Source organism: Osmerus eperlanus, chromosome 11, assembly GCF_963692335.1.
Source record: "Osmerus eperlanus chromosome 11, fOsmEpe2.1, whole genome shotgun sequence".
Taxonomy (NCBI): Eukaryota; Metazoa; Chordata; class Actinopteri; order Osmeriformes; family Osmeridae; genus Osmerus; species Osmerus eperlanus.
The window spans coordinates 14,933,561-14,952,129 of NC_085028.1; the positions used below are offsets into that span (position 1 = coordinate 14,933,561).

The window sequence follows — 18,569 nt, forward strand, 5'->3', positions numbered from 1 at the left end:
TGGAGCGAAGATTTATTGACAAATATGGTCAACACAATGGCCTAATACTCAATCTTTTTAACCGTTGCTCAGGATTAAATGTGAACGCAATGTTTTTTCTTCATGCAAAACTTTTCATACTGGTACCGTCATCTAATAAAAAAAGGCTCTAAATTTGAGCAGCAACAGAGGCAATAATTCAATTAAGTTGTTTTATTCAAAAGATTAAATACCAAAATACCAAATCCTGTGATGGTCATACGGACATGAATTCCACCTGAAGCACCTGCCCTCAATACACACCAGCTCATAGCAAAGCCAACTCTTGGTTCAGAATGACAACTTCTTCAGCCTGATTTTCATACTCTTGCAGAAAAAAAAATGAATAGATCCAGTGGGTCGGTTACCTGGACACAGATTAACCATTTCTAAACCACCCCGACTGAAATCCACAGAAACATGATTACTCAACTTGGCCCAATCTTTTTCCCGGTGATCCATCCCTGCATGTCGAGCTACTGTGGTCTCCGGTGCATAGTATGCTGTCCCCAATGGCATTTAACATCATCCTCTGCATTATTTAGCAAAATAGAAATCTTGAGGGGAAAGCACTGGAGTTGGGAACAAGGTTCACTGCATGCTTTTGGAAAAGATCTCCTTTAAGTTGCATGTGCCGTTGGTAGAGATCAGATTTTAATTCCCCACTGGCAAAAAGAAGAGTCTTGGGGAGAGTTATTTCTAAATTGACAACTGACAAGTTCTTCATCTTAACTAAATATTGTTAAGAAGTTCTCCAATGCCTCACCTCACTCACCCCTCCCAAAATTTAAACAGATTCTTAAGAAATAATGTAAGATGATACATTTTATTGCCAAACAGTGTAGGAAAAATGAACCAAAAAAATAATAAAAACAGCTGATCCTTCTATAGTACAGTAAGAAAAAGTATCACTTTCTCAATTTCATATCCAGTAAAATGTAAATAAAAATGGTTGCAACACACAAATTCTCAAAAGCAATCTACACTTGATCTACGAGTAGGCAAACTACAGCACATCTTAGCTGAGTTTCCGTCGGACAAATGAGAGCAGTTGAATCTTTTTGTTTTTTTTTCTGTTTTTTTTCCAGCACATTTCCTATGTTAAAATTTTTACATTTTGCAGTGGTTTAAGTGATCCATTCTGTTTTGGATAAAATGCATTAACTGTCAAGCTGTGGAAGAACTTTGCAAGACAACGACTGTAGCATTACCTAAACCATGTTTTGATTTAATCAAGTGAGCATTTATTTGCTCTTCTAGATACTCCATTATTACAGAAAGCCATTTCGCATGGATTCAACAGACTAAGATCAAAAATCTTTCAAAATTGGGTTCCAAAATTACACAGACAACAATAACGGTTCTGTTTTTTTCTTGGCATTGTAATCATTTAATATTTTAAGACAGTGGAACTTTGATTATGAAATGATAATCATTTCACAAAGAGCAGAAATTTAGCAGGAAAATATATAAAAAAGACCAAAACAGCAGCCTTAACGGCAATGTCTAAAACGGCGAATCATTGGTGAACACAAAACGATTGCCTTTGGAAAGGTAAGATCATTACACATCAACTTCCTTACCCAAAGGCAACAGAATCAAACTGAAGCCACTGTCCAGAGTTCCTTTTGATGTGTTGTATGGGTCAGGTTCACATATGCCTATGCCCCGCCCCTCATGGCAACCTTGGGTCCAATTGCTCTTTACCCAATTAGATGCTGCTGTATGTTAGTGAGCAGTGAGGAACCCAGTGCCTGACTCCACCAGTTTTCTTTGGAAGAAGTCTTTGAAAGATTTTTGGGGAACAAAGCCAGTCGATCCAGTGTAGCCTTCCAGAATAATGCAGTTATTCTGCACTCTTTAAGAACAGGGGGAAAAAAAACAAGAAAAAAAAACAAACTGTTAGATAGGTTCAAAATGCTGGGATTTCACAAACGACTTGACAAGAAATCAAACTAATCCTACACTGGAATTGGATAGACACAATAGGTAACGTCTCCACTGAAAATAGTTTGATATTTTGCACTTTTTTCAGAAAACTATACAATATAACTAGAATGCATCTTGGCACGCCAATCATGACGTTGGAGGGCTCAAATTATAAAAGAAACAACCTTCTAAACAAGCGGTGTGTGGAGCAGGAGGGGCGGAAGGATCTGGAACATTCTCTTAAGACAATGAGGGTGCAATAACCCATAATTCTCAGCCTCATTAAGAAGCAGCTCAGTGGGTTAAGTACCTGACGCTAACCACACAAGCATCAGAGAAAAGTTCACTATTTCCAACTTCATTGGTGATCAATTATGCCTCCGCAGATTGAAGCAGAGGGGCAATTCCATATCAATACAATGCAAGCGTCTAAAATATGGTCAATCATACAACACAAATCTAAATCTAAAATGTATTTGGGATTTGTTGTTGTTGTAGCTGAAATGTCTCTTTTACTGCACCAACATGTGAATGACTGTTCCCCCAACAGAACTACAGGACAAAAGCAGGCACTAATCACATGGAAGCAGAGGTGTACGTAAAAACCATTTTAACAGTTTGACATGCATTCACAAGCTGCTCGTATGTGTAAGTGTGCAGGTGTGTTGTATCATTTCTCAAAGAGTGTATGTGGTGTATTTCTGGACTTTTATTCCTTCTTGAATAAATATTTTGCTCAAACTGAACTCGGGAGGAAGAGAGGTCTTTTCTGCTCGACTGTCAGGAAGGAATGCTAACGGAAGCCTTATCGTGTTCCGTTGGCATTGTTCGTTTTTAACATTGTCCCTGTCCTCCCCTCCCCTGCTCCAAGACCTGGCCACAGTCTCTTAGGGTTGGTCTTTGGGAATTACCTCCTCCCTCGGCTTTGCTCCACCAAATATGGCAGAGTTGGGGTTGGCGACTTGGTTTAGAGGGGCAGCCACTGTGCGTGGCTTCAGCTGTAGCCTCGGTCTCTGTGCCCTTTCCTCTGCGGAGAGAAATACGACAACGACACAAATGATGAGTCAACAACCAAAAGCTTAGCGCTGTAAAAATGGGCAGTCAGGCATGTTAAAATCTCAACGTTCTAGAAGCGAGATGCCTCATCTGACTTTTGGGGCTAAGATGAACCTGAGCCTAGTGCTAAGAGGACAAAAAAAAAGGGAAAGATTGTGCCACCGTCAGAGGGTTCTCTGAAGTCTGTCTGGCCCCCGCGAGGTGGTCCATCTCTGTAACGTCCCATTCCGCCACCGCCGCCGCCGCCAGCTCCCCTTCTGTCGCTAGGGCGACCACCTCCTCGACCCCTCCCTCCCATGTAGTCGTCGTCTCTGTATCCTGTATGTACGTACACACAGAAACGTACGGCAGGAAACGGAAGTTAGCAAGTCCTGGATTAAACACCCGTCCTTGTCCCCACACCTGGAGCAGTCCTGCAACGCGACTAATGAGGATGAGGTGAAGCTCCTGTAATGGTTACGAGGGGGAGGATGACAGAGAGAAAACAACAACCCTCTGTGCAGAATCTGTGTAGACCTGAGGGGGAGGGGGGAAACGTCACATGCCTACTGCACATACCATTAGAAGCCAGACGATTTTGACAGTACGATTTACATTACAAGAGAACACAGTGAATTTTTTGTTTTCCCCCAGTGGATTACTCTACAACCTGCACTGCTTGACTCATCACTCATCGCACCTCCTCCAGAATGATCGAAGTCATCTCTGGAATCGCGCCCTCCTCTGGGACCACCGCGAGTGCCGCCACGGCCTGTGAGGGGACAGGGCTGAATTTAACACAGGCTGACACGGGGTCAGATGGCTGAGGGGTTAGGGAATCGGGCTAGTAATCAGAAGGTTGGCGGTTCGATTCCTGGCCGTTCCAAATGACGTTGTGTCCTTGGGCAAGGAACGTCACCCTACTTGCCTTGGGGGAATGTCCCTGTACTTACTGCAAGTTGCTCTGGATAAGAGCTTCTGCTAAATGACTAAATGTAAATGATGGCGGGGTTAGAGGCCAGGCCGCCTCCAGCTAGGGACCAAGGGATAGCGAAGACAGGTTCATGCAGAGGGTTAGTAGTACTACAGCGAAAGCCTCTGCTGCTAGAAGTCCTCTTTTCCTAGAAGTAGAGAAAAGGACCGGCGGCTTTGGGAAAAGTTACATCTGAAGGTAAGAAGTTGTTGAGGTAAAAAGAAAAGAGCTCAAAAGCACTAGAGGGAAAAGGAGAGAAAGCACGAGGATGGATCTTGTTGGTGAAGGGCTAAGGAACTAGATGTGTTTGTGTGCTTGCTGAAAATGTTTTAGCTTAGATGGTACTGAGAAGCCCAGAATAGTACTTCAAACTAAACGAGTGAAAACTGAAAGGGTGAACTTAATGACGAAGTGTGATAAAGCAACTTTAAGTGCCTCTAAAGAAAATGTAATTGGCATAGATAAGCCGTTTTATCTAAAAGAGGATACACACTGACTAAATCAGTTTATTGGGCATGTGTAAGGGTTTACAAACTAATTAAAATTACCATTAGAAGATCTCATACACCTGTATGGAATCTTAATTATTGAAAAACCTGTTGTTTGTAGTTTACAGAATACAGACAAATTAGGGGGAAATATTTTTCTAGCTAGGTATACAGCGTAAGCAAGACAACTCAGCAAACACACAAAGAGAGAGTCATAGTTAAGATGTAGTATGAATGGATGAATAATGGCATTCCTTGTATTCTCAGTTCCAAGTCTGTGGCTAAATGTAAGGCATTTTAAGATTCAATATGTTTATTATATGTTAACTGTATGCACCTGCCCTCCACAGTAAATGCCTTGTTTGTGAACACTTACTTGGCGAATAAACACAATTCTGATTTTGATAGCTTTACTGGTCATGAATGTAAGAATTAGATATCATGACTTCATACTACACAAATCTTGAAGGCAATAAAGCTCATGTAAAATGATAACTAGTGTAAATATTGCTTAATTACAGCCTTGGATTTGAGTATGACTGAATAACATGTATGTATGCAATAGTTTATAGAAAGTTGAAAGGCAGAGTGGACAATTAAAGTGGAACAGGTACCTCGATCATCTTTCCTGAAGCCAAACCCTCCTCCGCCACCCCTCTCTTGCTTTCGGCCTTCAGCTATGTCAACTCTGAGTGACCGGTCTCCAAGCAGCTGGTAACAAAATCAAAAGATAACATATTTGTTTAATTGAAAAAAATAATAAAACAAAGTTATATTTAAATACAATAGCATATTATAGGTACTCACAGCACCATCATACGTCAAAGCCTCTTTTAGGGATTCCAAGTCATCGAACTCTACATAACAAAAACCTAAAGGGGTAAAAAAGATTCACACTTAGAAATATACCATTAACAGTATATGATTAAGCCTCAAGCACTTAACATGAAGGTTCTCACCTTTAAACTTGTCTGTTTCTTTGTCTCTGACTAGTCGGACACTCCTGACGTTAAGGTCTTTGAAAATCGCGTCTATGTCTCCTTGTACAGTGTTGAAGGGCAGGTTGCCGACATATGCTGTGTAGGGGGGCTCTGTGGGCAGTTCCTTCTGCCTTCGGGGTCCACCAGATCCGCCGCCCCCTCTGGGTCTGGGGAAAACAAACCCCACATGAGAGAGTGCAGACAACCGACCTAGAATGATAGTACTATGTTCATATAAGATATCTTAGATAAGATAGTTATGCCTTATGTCAGACAAGTGGACAGGTAATTTGAATTCACACCAACAATCACAAGATGATTACTCTTCAAGGAATTCTCAGACCAAAGGATTAGATGGATACTAGTTTACTTTGTACTTAGCATAAGAGCTAAATTCTTTTGTACTCTTCATATCATGTACATAACATGTCTAATCTAAATATGAATTTTATGATGCAAGTAGGCCAAAGTCTTATATAGAAGATACCAGGAAGTTGATACTTCACAAAACATTGCAAAGTCCTAAGGTGTAAGCAAAATAAGTGATCTAGTACAACCCGTATGCCATGTTTAGTCTTTTTCAGATGGAGACGCCGCCACCAGAGCCATGGAAAGAGAAAACATGTTCTCTTTACATGGCTCTTGTCACCACTACATATTGGGAATGGTGAGGTGGTTCCAAAAGCCAATGAGGCTCCCTTGCTGGCAGCGCCACTCAAACCTGAAGACAGGGCTGAGAGAAATGCAGATGGGGTAGAGCATACCCCCAGCATTCCTTTGGAGTCAAACCAAACTGGACGACCACAAGGCATATTCTGAAGATAGACTTGGCTCAGAATTTCCTGTAGCTTGGAGGATCGGTTGGTCACAGTCTTTCCAAGCTGCTAGTTTTGAGACAAGTTTTCTATCTAGACTGGGAAACTTGACTAACGTTCTCTTGGAGCCAACGGTCGGGATGTGATAAACATGTCATGGTCACGAACCTTATGTCGCATCCCCAAATGTTTTGATCTAATCAGTTGGATGACGTGGGTCATTGCATTGTTTTACAGTTAAATTTTCCAGCTTTATTAACTGGATTCCTCTTCAACTTCATGTGTTGGGCAATTCTGATTAAAAGACTTCGCCTTGAAAGCGTGGCATAAACGCTTAGGTGCAATTAGTTACGAGATAATGTAGTTAATAGCAAGAAGGTATGAAACGCCAATTGAGTGTCAATCGGGCACAGAACGCAAATGCATATATGACTAATTGTGTGCTAGTGTTATGAAATTAGAGTGTTCCTTTTACTTGCTCTGACTGTACGTGATGAATAATGGAGGCGAGACAGACAGGGCCCAAATGCTAGTTAGCTACCTAAAGACTGACTTGTTTATTGCTTTGCGATACCAATCGCCAGCTAGATTGTTTTTAGGGGACTGATTTACTAATCAATTCATTGCCCTTCTTAAACCGACATATGCAGTGATTAGCTAGCTATATGCAGTTACAGCATTGAGGAATGTTGCAGGTTCACACCATCACGCGCTAGTAGTTGCTGTAGCTAAAATAGCGAGCTAGCTTGCTTAGACGGTCGGCCATTCCGCACAGACGACTGTTGCTGACTACTAGCACAACATGCAGTCCATGTGGGATGTTTTTTTAGGAACGCTGGCGCCAAGTGCCATGCTGGCAAGATTAATTAACTCGTCATGCGTGTCGATAGGTTGTAATATATTTGTTCACGGTGTGTACTGCATAACTCTGACTAATAATAAGTAGCATGCGTTCCGCAATGAAAAACCTCATGCTCAAAGGTCTTGCTGTGGCTAGGCAGCAGCTAGCTATGCATTACCAATCCACGAGTTTTCCACGCCCTCAACCCCGTCTTCCATTCATATAAGCGGCTAAAAGCCTGGTTACTTGCTAGCGCAGCTAAAAAGGTACAGCCTGTCTGGATTGGTTCACACAGGCCTACCTTTGCACAGTAATTCAAACACGCTTTCACATTCGTGAGACACAATATTTATTTTTTGCATGGTCCCATTCCAACACTTACACCCTCAAAATGCAGAGGCATTTACTCACCCACGGCCTCCACCAAAGCTACCGTAAGCCCGATCCCTGTCATCGTAGTTATCGTAATCCGCCATTGCCGTGACTGCTGTCCAGGAGAAAGCGGTAGGGGGAAGAAGGACCTTCAATATAGTTGCTGATGCTGAAGTAGTTGTCTTTTCAGTGCCTGAGCTATTGTGCAGATGGTGGTTGACATGAAGGCAAAGACGAAGTTAATAATTTAATTAATCGTTTTTTATTCTTTGAACCTTTTATCATTTCTTGTTTCAAATGACACGAAATGGACTAGCTCTTTATATTTAGCAGGCCTTATGCTTGTCATTACATGTATTCTAATTTTACTTTGCAGTATGCTATTATTGGCGTTTGAATCAGCTCCACGGTGTCTTGAAATTCAAGACAAAAGATGCAAGTATTTTATTGATAATATTCACGCCTCTGCAAACCGTTTACTCAAATGTTGGTGGTCTTTATATAACCAATCTTAGTTATTACAACCTTATAATTTGTACACATATTATACAACTGTATTATTGGGCTACAGCGTATCCTGTGCTGGACAAACTAAATGATTCCAAACGTAGCCTACATTTTTCATAATAAAACAGGTGAAAAAGTAATCACCGTTTTTGATTTGGTATAAGAAGTAATTCTATTAACCACTAGATGGAGATGATAGTCCACAGTGATGTACAGGACAACCCTAACCTTGTAATAGGCTACAATAATTCTGGTTTTGTCAATACAGTCCTAATTATGTGCTTGTCAAGCTGCCAAGAATGAAAGGGACTGCAACTAAGTGAGTTAGATTCTAAGTATGCTACGAAAACAAAACACCCTTGAATGGTTGATTAGAATTCGTTTTAAAACGTCAGACAAAAACAAGGCTCTTGAGATTGTGATTTATGCAATCAGATTCAAGATTAGATACAGAATCTGTCTACCATCACTTGATGTTCTATTTGTGAATGTGTTGGTTGTGTACATATCTGCAATGTACATATTGTACAACAAAATGGAAAATATGCATATAAAACATGAATATATAATCTTTTGCTGGATGGATAAAGGTGGGAGGTACTTTAAATAACTGGTAGTGAATCACACATGATTGAGTTCATATCTTTGAGCAGTCACCTCTGAGTCACTCATTGCTATAGGGCAGGGGTGGCCAACCCTGGTCCTCGAGAGCCGCTGTCCTGCATGTTTTAGACGTTTCCCTGCTCCAGCACACCTGATTCAAATAAATGGTCATTACCCGGCTTCCACATAGCTGGATAACGACCCATTCATTTGAAACAGGTGTGCCCATCGAGGCCCAGGATTGGAGAACCTTGCTATGGGGCTTGTGTTTGTGGTGTGTATCTAAACAGCTGTTCATTCTGACATATAGGTGGTGTCATCTTTGTACTGTGTGTGAAATCAACTAGCCGACTCCAAATCAACATAATACTGTAATTAAGATCACTCTGGTGATTTGGATTATAACAAAAATGACGAAGCCCCCTTTCACAAAATGATTTATGGAAAGAGTCTGAATAACAGATTAGTGAAACAACTGAAACTAATTGATTAGTGTTTTGTTTTCCACTATTTGAATGGGGACATTGTCCTAGTGGTGAAACTGTGGGGGGGGGAGCCTGCTTGTCTCTGTCCACAAGCTGAGCAGTGAAGCTCCCATTGACAACGCTAAGGCAAGATGCAATTATTTGATAGCGAGGTCTAGGAAAACCCGCAGCAGATTAAAAGTGCTATAAATAAGTCTGTTGGCCTTATCTGTGTTTTAAGTAGGAGGCTCAAACAAATATGTGTGGACAACAGGCCCTTCTTAGGCTTATTGTCATAAGACTGCAAATGGAGAAAAACTTTGCCAGCTATGTTGTCTCCCAGTGGGTTTCAGATAAAGGGCTGAATATTTTATGTTTGATTTTATTTGTTTCATTAACTGTGTGTAAGTATTTATTTAGTTGTATTGCACATCCTCCATTTGTTTGCAACACCGTTTGTTATATCCATGGGCACAACTTATGTTTTGAGTTTTGTGATTACAGGTGCCATAGAGAGCCATATTTGCCAGCCCACCATGAAATGTTCTAAGTCAATCACACCTCCACAGTAGGCAACAGCCTACTGTATGTGAGAGAGATTGTGATATTAACTTTCTTACACAGAGGGTTAATTTCAGAGTTAAGGTCAAGATTGGTAGGACAAAACTGTTCACGTGATGGTGTCCACCTGGAGAAGCACTGGCCACAAACCAGTCACAGCTCATTTAATGAGTCATATCTCATAATAACTTAATTGAAACTACATTAAATGACATGTAATTAGGCTTATTGACAGTAATCAGTTTACAAGGGTTCTCTAGATCTAGAACACTTGTTGCTGTCAATCAGATTCTGGCAAATAGGTATGATTGTCCCACAAATGCCCATGTGTCTCTGTTTTTCTGCAGAACAAAACAAAAAGAGAATTTAGATGTCAAAAAACATATTTATTAGATTACATAAGGTACACTTCAATATTCCTATTCTAAAACTGAAATTATTAATATGTATTGATGTGATCCAAAAAGCAGAACAAATGCAAGAAACTGATACATGTATGAATCAGGATGCCTCATTAAAAACACTTAAATATCGTTATTAGTATACAGTGCACTGACTAGAAGAACAAGGCTTAATATACTAGTACCAGGCTAACTACTAACAGCAGCAAGTACATTAACAGTCTCAAAAATAGAATAACTAGACATAAGAAAAAGGTCCTATATGATTATATAATTGAGTTTAATGAACATAAACGGTATATATCTTGTAGTCTTCACTCCAAAGGGTGCTATAAGTTGTGTAACAATTCATAACAATTGAACTTCTGAAGAAAGGTCTCCTATAGGCGTTACAGATAGTGGGGGTTCCAGCCTCTTCAAGAGATAAATGTTCTATTTGTATCCTTTTGGAGGGTTATTCTATGGTTAGAACAGTTCTGTATAGCTTCCCCTTTTGAGAGTGTATGAATACATAATAAAAAGGCCAAATTAAACCTGTGACTAATAATGTCTTCTCTCAAGCCTTTTCTATGGAAATAAAGCACTACCATCGCTATTGCAAGCCAAAACAAAAAAAACATTGGAGCATTTAGAAATGCATGACGTCGAGTAGGGGGAGAAAAGATCTTGTTACAGTAGCAACAACACATTGTCTAATCATTTCAGCACTTCAGCACTGGACAGCGCCAAGATAGTTATAAAGATGAAGCTGTCAGCTTTGCCTTTCCAATATGCTCGCCACTGGACCGCGTCGCTGTTGATTTCCAAAATACACAATTCAACACTTAGCGTCCAGGCTTGGCGTAGCCTTTAACTCCACCCCATTACTGCATGTATGCATTTAGAGCAATCATATTCACATTTAATTCCACTTATGTGTGTCATTTTGTGACACCCACAATCCCTCTTGCAGTCCGCCTGTACAAGCCAGCACATTTTACAGTCCAAATAGATGGATTTACCACGTGTACAAAGTCATTATGGTGTTCGTATCGTCCTATGAAGACTGTGGTCTTTCATTTGTGGCATACTACGCCAACTGTTATTCTTAAAACTATCATTTAGACGGTTCATGCTTAGTTCTTAACTATCGCTATCTGCCTACTGCAAATAATATGGATATAGGCTTATTGTAGGCTACTGTATGTATATGTACATGTTTTAAGACAAACACGATGTGCATTATCAAGAAACCTCTACGGATTTCAAAACATTTCCATTATAATTTCGGTCCTTCGTGTGTCCAGTGTCAGCTTTCGAGCCGTTGTCTGGACCAGGCGTTACATCGAAGTCTGGACACGACATGTTGGGCTCACTTTTCCAGACTGCAGTGGGCGCTCGTTGTCCGGGTCTCACCATCATGGTCTGCCTCACAGCTGGCTTCCCTTTCACAGCTTTAGGACAGCAGTTATCCCGCTCATACTCCTCCTGGGCTTTTTTAATCTTGCGCTTTTTCATCTTCCTTTTGTGGAGATGAAATGTAATCAGAGAAATAATAATGATCCCAATGATAACTGCAATAAGCACAATGAGCACCACAGTGGACGAGAAAGCCTGGAATAACCGATCCACATGGTCAATGCATGTTCCATTGGTTTTGGAAGTCCCGTTGAAGGTGCAGCGTGGTATAGAAAGCACCACATCCTCGGAGGTCCTGGCACTCATTTAGCCTGTTACCCTGTCTTGGTTACTAAATCAAATCCGCTAATAAAAGGGGAGCGAATACAACTTTGATTCACAATATAACTATATTGCAACCATTCCTCTGGAGTGCTTATAATTCCCCATAAGATGTGCCTGAAAAAAACACACAAAAAAATATATTATGCACATGCAAGCAGTCTGTAACATACACTAAAGGACCAAAAGTAATATTAGACTATTTACTAATCAAATACATTCAAAAACCAAACACAGCAACGCACAATCACTTGAATTTGGCATGGGCGAATATCCGTACGGTCAATTTCGTTATTTTGACCTTTGACACGATTAAGTGATGCGTTATGTCATATCTACAATGAACAGTATCAGCAGCGATAGTTTATGTCTCCCAATTGTCAAACCTGTAGGGTTTATAGTATCTATAGGCTACTGCGGCATTCCTTCAGACAGACAATAGCCTACAGTTACCCGAAGTCACGAATTGAAAACCGAGTTTTCAAATAATAACAAAGAAACGTATTTTCAAGTTTTACAGGCTTAAAATGTTAGATAAACATTGGTAATATGATATTATGTTACCTGAAGAAAGAGCCTGGTAGAAATCCGTCTGTTGTTGAGGACAGGTCCGAGTACCAGAATTCAGAGAAAAGGCATACAACGCAGCCAATCCCAGTTGATCGCAATGACGTATCGCATTTGGCAACCCAATTGCTTTATAGTCAGCAACCTCATTCATATATTTCCTCATGTCGACACTCCCAATGTCGTCGTCCAGAGAAGGCAGCAAAAAGTCTTCGGTTTGAATTAAATACATTTTGTGTATTTATTATGGCTTTATTTATGTTTGGTTTTCTGCTATCTAGACTATGTTTTTTCTCCAGTGGGGGCATATCCCTGGAACCCCCCCCCCCCCCTCCCCCTATGTTCAGAGTTCACCAACCATAACACCGGCCAGAATTTCAATCAATACTTTCACCACTGCCAATTTACCGACGACCAATTATTTTAAGTCTTAGCAATCCTGGGGACAGAAGTATGCGGAGATGCAGACTTGGCGCTGCTCATGTGGCAACCGGCTGCTTTTTGGCGTGTTGTTTGTCAAAGTGTTCTTGCATTTATAGTTTTAAAGACAATGTTTCACGTAATTTCTTACGTGCTTGTAACATGGTCAATTGTGGTCGATTGTGATACGGCTGAGATAGGTTTTTAGATGGCTATTTTCGGATTTTGAGAAGAATTGCTGACTGAACCAATGGATGCTTGGACACTTGAGAATCAGCTACACATTAGGCTACCAGGGAAGGAAGCAGTTGTCAACGTAAAAACTGTCCTGCCATAATAATCATTAGAGACAAGTGGCATTAATCAATTATTCATTGTCTGTTGTCACACTTAATTTGTACATAGTTTCAAGAATAGCTGTGTTAAACAAAGTTTAAAGGTGGATGTCTGAAACAGTTACATTCTAAATGCCTTTAGTGCTGAGCAACATCAATGGCATGTTAGTTCAAACCCTCCTAGACTAGTCATGTAAAATTTACTTTACAACTAGACAAAAATATTTGAAATGGGGGCGCTACTGATCCTTGTCACGTTCTGATGTTTTGGTCTCCTCTGCTCACACAGAAAGGAAACCCTATGAATATGTATCATGGAGGCCTAGAAAAGAGGGCCTTGGTAGGTTATAATGATTGTCCATTATCGGAGGTTGTCGTCTTTGTACATCAGAAAGACTGCTTCTTGAAATAAGAAAACACCTAAACAAACCAACATACTAGCTGTATACAGTATTCTCACTTTGTTTAGTAGAGCAAGACCTAAGACGTTACAAGAGTAAGACCACAAGGGAAAACACAAAAGTCTGAACAGTGAACAGCTCAGCATATCTTGTCTTGTTTGTTTTCAACAATTTTCAACCTTTAAGACCTGAAATATTTGTTGTTAACATAGGTTAACAACATTGGTTAACAAAATAGGTTTCAAAATACTATTGTACATAAACCATATATGGTATACAAACCATTAACTGGTTATTGATGTTATTCAAGTGTAAACTTTGTGTGGCAAAATGGATCATTTATATTTCTGGATTTTTTCCCTTCGGCTACTTTATACACGGCAAGGTTTCACATTTGAAACCGCTTGAAAACATCAGTGGAGGACTGTATTCCTCTGGCACATTGATGCACTGTTAGACAGAAATTGGAATTCCTGAGCACATGATCAGATCAGAGGGCATGAGGGATTGAGACAATCACAGTAATTTAATATTGGGCTGAGAAAGGAGAAAGCAGGCATGAACTGAAGGATATTTCACCTCAGTGTGCATGCATGGGCATATGCACACACAGGCAATTTATAATATGACAAAACACACAAGTCTATGATTAAAGACAGCAAACATATTTTCCGTCGCGTCACAAGGCAAACTGGTAGTGTCTACCGGTAAACTCAAACTGTGCTAGGCGATGACACAGGTGTAAAGATCGCGGCATGTCTGCTCTAGGGACTCGGCAAATCAGTGGTGAGCTCTTTAGCCTTTCAGAGCTTGACCTGTACGTACAGTATCTCAGGTGAGTGAGTGTGAAGACAGGCTCTGAGTGCTGCTTACCGGCACCAGCCTCTAGTGTTTGTGAAGAGATCCTCACACAGCTATAGAGGGTTCTCTTATCCTCCCACAGCCCACAACAACATGGAGTCCTACAGGCTGCCAACACGAAGCACTGATTACACCCCTGCCTCCACACTCATTGTCTTCTCATAGGGCGGCTTCATTTATCATACCCAAGCGTGACATTAACAGGATTTGATCAAAACAGAAAAAAAAGTTGTAATTCATGTGAAGGACAGTTTTAAGTGCTGCAGTGATTCACATTTAAATGGTGAGACTCGGATGAGGTGATTGTGACACGACAGATGATAGCCAACGTTGAAAAGTTGTGTCCACTTTCTATGCTCTCTGCTGAAACTCTACTGTGGAGAGACTCACTTAGGCAATGTATAGCCTTTTATGTCAAAAACATATCACTCTAACAAAGCAAAAGGTTTATCACAGCATTGACATTTTAATTTAATCTTAGTAAAATAAACAATTAATTATAAAATCTGCAGATCTCTGCCATTCAGTTTCACGTTTCGAGAAAATTGTCATCCCACAATCCCATGACTTTGGCTAAATGTGGATACACAATAGAAGAGAGGCTTTCATCTAGACAGCATGTGAAACTGGATGAATTAAACATAGCTACCACCCCAGAATTGTTTATTCATGTTCAGTGTTGCCCTTTTTAAATACAAGCCATTCCAAGGGTGAGATTCTATAGGGATACAACGATGTAGTGTAGCTTATTACTGTTGGGTGAAGTAGATGCAGAGAACACACCAAAGGGTTAAAAGACAAGAGGAAAAGAATGGGAATAGAGAAAATAAAAGATGACATTGAAGTGGATTGGGCCAAAAAGGAATAGACAAAGAACAGAGGGTAACGTTTAAGAAATAGAAGCAGACTAAGTTAGCAGTTCTGCATTCATTAAATCGATATGTCTGAGGGGAACTGCTAAAGCCGTTTTCCGTGGTGGATAACTGAGCTTATGACAGGCTGCTCTGCTAGTGGAGACTGTGGAGATCTGCTAATGAGCAAAGTAAAAGGCAGTATTTAAACACGCTGACTGCAGCAGGGGGGGCAGCACGCTCAACCTCCGTTGTCTTTGAGATCGCATGTAGGCAGAACCCAGCCTCATTAAAACTAAATCACACTGTCGGACTTCCATCAGGAAAAACATGTTTTTTTACTTTCCAACTACAGTGTCAGAAATTAGTTACTGTTTTTTTTTTTACATTTATAAATAAAATATTCTTAACTGAGCAAGTGCATACGTGTACAGAGGTCAAAGGTTAATTTAAAGTTGTTGGATCCACAATGCACGAGAAAATCTGAATGCCGACAAAATGCAAATTTTGTGAAGGTTGGAATCTGTATTAAAACTACCAATCACAAGTACAAGATGTTTATAGAGCTAATGAGTCTCGCTAACAATGAGTATAAATCTTCAGCTTTTGGTTGATGCCTTTTCACATATGTTGTGTCTTTGTGTGAATGTCCCTCTGCGGTTAATTAACTACCTTTTTTTTTATCTCAGATGAGATGGCTTATATTACCCCCATGACAAATAAGCTCACACAAACCACTTGAGTCAATTTCAAAGAATAGGAATAGCGAATAGAATTACTAAGAGTGTTTTGTTTGAGCAGAACGATGTCTAGATGGAGAGTGGGAGGGGAGCTCATTAGGGGAGAAGGGAGGGTTACGGAGGAAGGATCAAGACAGAACATAAAATATCATCAAGATTTTACTGAGTAATGCCGCACAACTTGGGATCTTTAAAGACAGCAGCTATTGATTTGAAAATCAGGGTTAAATGGTACATACTTCCCCATAGATCTCTGATTATCAGCCAGTGTCCTCTCACAGGTAGGCCTATATATATTTAGTCATCTGCATTCATGGTGTTAATCATACAGACTTGGGAAACCAGGTGAATTAACCCTTGTGTTATCTTCGGGTCATTCTGACCCATCAGTCATTGTGACCCACCGTCGTATTGCGACAACTTTACCGCATACAAAAACAAAGTGAGTAATTTTCTTTTAACCGCTGGGCTGTCTCAGACCCCCCACATTGCGAAGGTTAAAAGAAAATGCTATTTATTTGTTTTTGTATTGGGTACAATTGGGTAAACACAACAATGGTTTGTTGTGAACCTTTGGGTCATGTGACCCGAAGGCAGCACAAGGGTTAAGTCTTTTGGCTTCTGAATGGGAGTAATTGGTCCACAGTGGCACATCCACAGTGAGGACCCTTCTCTTTTGCAGGGGTGACATGGAAGAAAACAACAAATCCCTCAGCTCCAGTTTGACAGAAGAGCGACGTTCCAGAGCTTTCTACCCTTGTTGGGGGGCTTAAAGAGATTGAACACTTGTGGAGACAAAAGACTCCCCCCTATCCCTCCCCTCCCCCTCTCTCTTTGTGAGTGTGGCAGGAGCCAACATCAACCATACACTTTTAACATGATTGAAAGGGCACAATGCTGTGTGCATATTATTTGTGCAGTTGTGCCCTGTATTGTCCCACTAAATCATGTCCAACCTGGGTGGCTGGTGATTGACTTATTGTGTCATCCTCCATACCCTCCCTCTTGGCCCAGGTATAGAGATTTATTTAAGTGAGAGTAAAAATACAATCAAGCCTGCAGTGACGTTGTAGAGATGTCTAATGGAGGCAAGCAGGACGACGTGTACGGTACAACAGCACACCTTCTGAAAGCAGATATCTGTAAATTCAGTTTGTCTCCGCTCGTTGTATTATTTTGTTGGTGTGCGGTCATGGAAGTGACCCTGTGCTCTCTGCACAGCCAGCCACAGGCTTGATCAAGGTCAGCACAGGTACATGATGTGGGTCAGAAGTAGCTGGAGCATTGTTACAGCACCCCAAGGGTTGTGAACCGCATCCCAGACCGCAACATCCCTCAGCAGGTGCGCAGGATACACGTAACCATGGTGAGGGTGTGAGGCCGCAGTGACCGAGGCAACTAGAGGGTCATTAGAAGACACCAGGGAAGATGGTATTGTGACATAAATGAATTAACTAGAGGGGAGAGAGTCGTCCAGTCCTTTGTTATATGATGAAACTGAGCCAGGGTGCGAGGAGGACCACCATAGATCAGCTCAGTAAGTGGACGTGCTTCAGATTTACAGGGTTCTGTGCAGGTTGCTGTGCAGTGCGTCTGGTGTTGCAGCACACTGCGTGCGGTCTGAGATATAAATCAACAGGATTGCTCTCTAGACAAGGACAAGGAAAGGCACAATCACCTCCATCTCAAACTACGTACCACACACACACAGGCAAACACACAAACCTCTTTGCCCTCTAAAGAGGATAAGCTCACAAACCACCTAGAATGTAACCAATGATTATGAACCCAGTTCACAGAAAAACAACAACCCCACAAGTATTCTAATGCAACAGGTCAAACTGATATCTATCTGGATTTCCATTTGCAATCCCTCCTGTTTCACGGTCTGCCCTCTAACTGAATTATTATGTAAACATGTACATTAGATAAGGCCTAGTTGGCAAAGGTGGCAATAATTGTTATCTCAGCAAACAGACGTTTTTTTCTCCTGCCTAATTTAACTGCAGTGGGACATACAGTGTACAACAACAAAGTGCATGCCTCTATGAAGGTTACTCATTACTGAGAGAACAATCCACTCTTGTCCAATCTTTTGATTGTCCTGGCAGAGTGAGGCTTATTCAAGATGCATAATAATATTCACATTGATTAGAAACTAGAAGCTAACCTGTGTAACCTGAGCTAGGCATCTCTTGAGAAGATTATCCTGATGAAATTATTTTTTCATTTCTTCCATTTGAGGTTGACCCTCCCTAATGTACTAATGTAAAGGGCTACTTTACATTAGTACATTAGAAAAACAATCCGCAGTTGACAAGCATCAAATTAAAAATGCAACGACCATCGTAAATAATTTTTGTATGTATTTTGTGGATATTAAAAATGGTGCCGCCAGATGGTTCACTCCAGGTTCTGAATCTTGATGAGATGTGTTTCCTGACTCTAATGACTTTCCCCGTGTGAAATATGATCACACATTTCAGCAGATAAGTGGGGCTGCAATAAAGACAGGAGCTCAGATACAACAGATCAACTGTTGGAGCAAAGCACCAAGAACAAGATGGTATCGGAAATGTGGGATATAAATGCTTGTCATAATTTGGAGCCTTAGCATGAGAGTCAGTCTACTTCCTTGCTTACTCTAGGGTCCAGGTATATCTGCACCTAAGCAAAGATGCATGTGGA

General features: G+C 40.8%; 1 protein-coding gene across 6 annotated transcripts; it reads right to left on the reverse strand.

The window, feature by feature from the left end:
• Nucleotides 1–825: 825 nt before the first annotated feature.
• On the reverse strand, nucleotides 826–7,648 carry eif4h (eukaryotic translation initiation factor 4h). 6 transcript variants are annotated; one of them, XM_062472395.1, is made up of 8 exons: nucleotides 7,491–7,648; nucleotides 5,403–5,590; nucleotides 5,251–5,315; nucleotides 5,058–5,154; nucleotides 3,653–3,754; nucleotides 3,166–3,321; nucleotides 2,859–2,974; nucleotides 826–1,876 (listed from the first exon to the last, which is right to left on the reverse strand). In XM_062472395.1, exons 1-8 carry the CDS (start codon nucleotides 7,553–7,555, stop codon nucleotides 1,865–1,867), a joined length of 801 nt encoding a protein of 266 aa, XP_062328379.1. In that variant the 5' UTR covers nucleotides 7,556–7,648; the 3' UTR covers nucleotides 826–1,864. The 6 variants fall into 6 exon arrangements, with proteins under 6 accessions (XP_062328379.1, XP_062328380.1, XP_062328376.1 ...); XM_062472396.1 differs by lacking the exon at nucleotides 826–1,876 and having other exon boundaries at nucleotides 2,629–2,974; nucleotides 3,683–3,754; XM_062472392.1 differs by lacking the exon at nucleotides 826–1,876 and having other exon boundaries at nucleotides 2,629–2,974.
• Between the last annotated feature and the right edge of the window lie 10,921 nt (nucleotides 7,649–18,569).

What these genes read in the sequence shown, in the direction of transcription:
- eif4h (XM_062472392.1), bottom strand. Translation starts at nt 7,555, where the DNA reads ATGGCGGATTACGATAACTACGATGACAGGGATCGGGCTTACGGTAGC. An exon ending in AGCTTTGGTGGAGGCCGTGG is followed by an intron (nt 5,591 to 7,490) that starts GTGAGTAAATGC and finishes TGTTTTCCCCAG; the next exon opens with ACCCAGAGGGGGCGGCGGAT. An exon ending in CTTTGACGTATGATGGTGCT is followed by an intron (nt 5,155 to 5,250) that starts GTGAGTACCTAT and finishes TTTTGTTACCAG; the next exon opens with CTGCTTGGAGACCGGTCACT.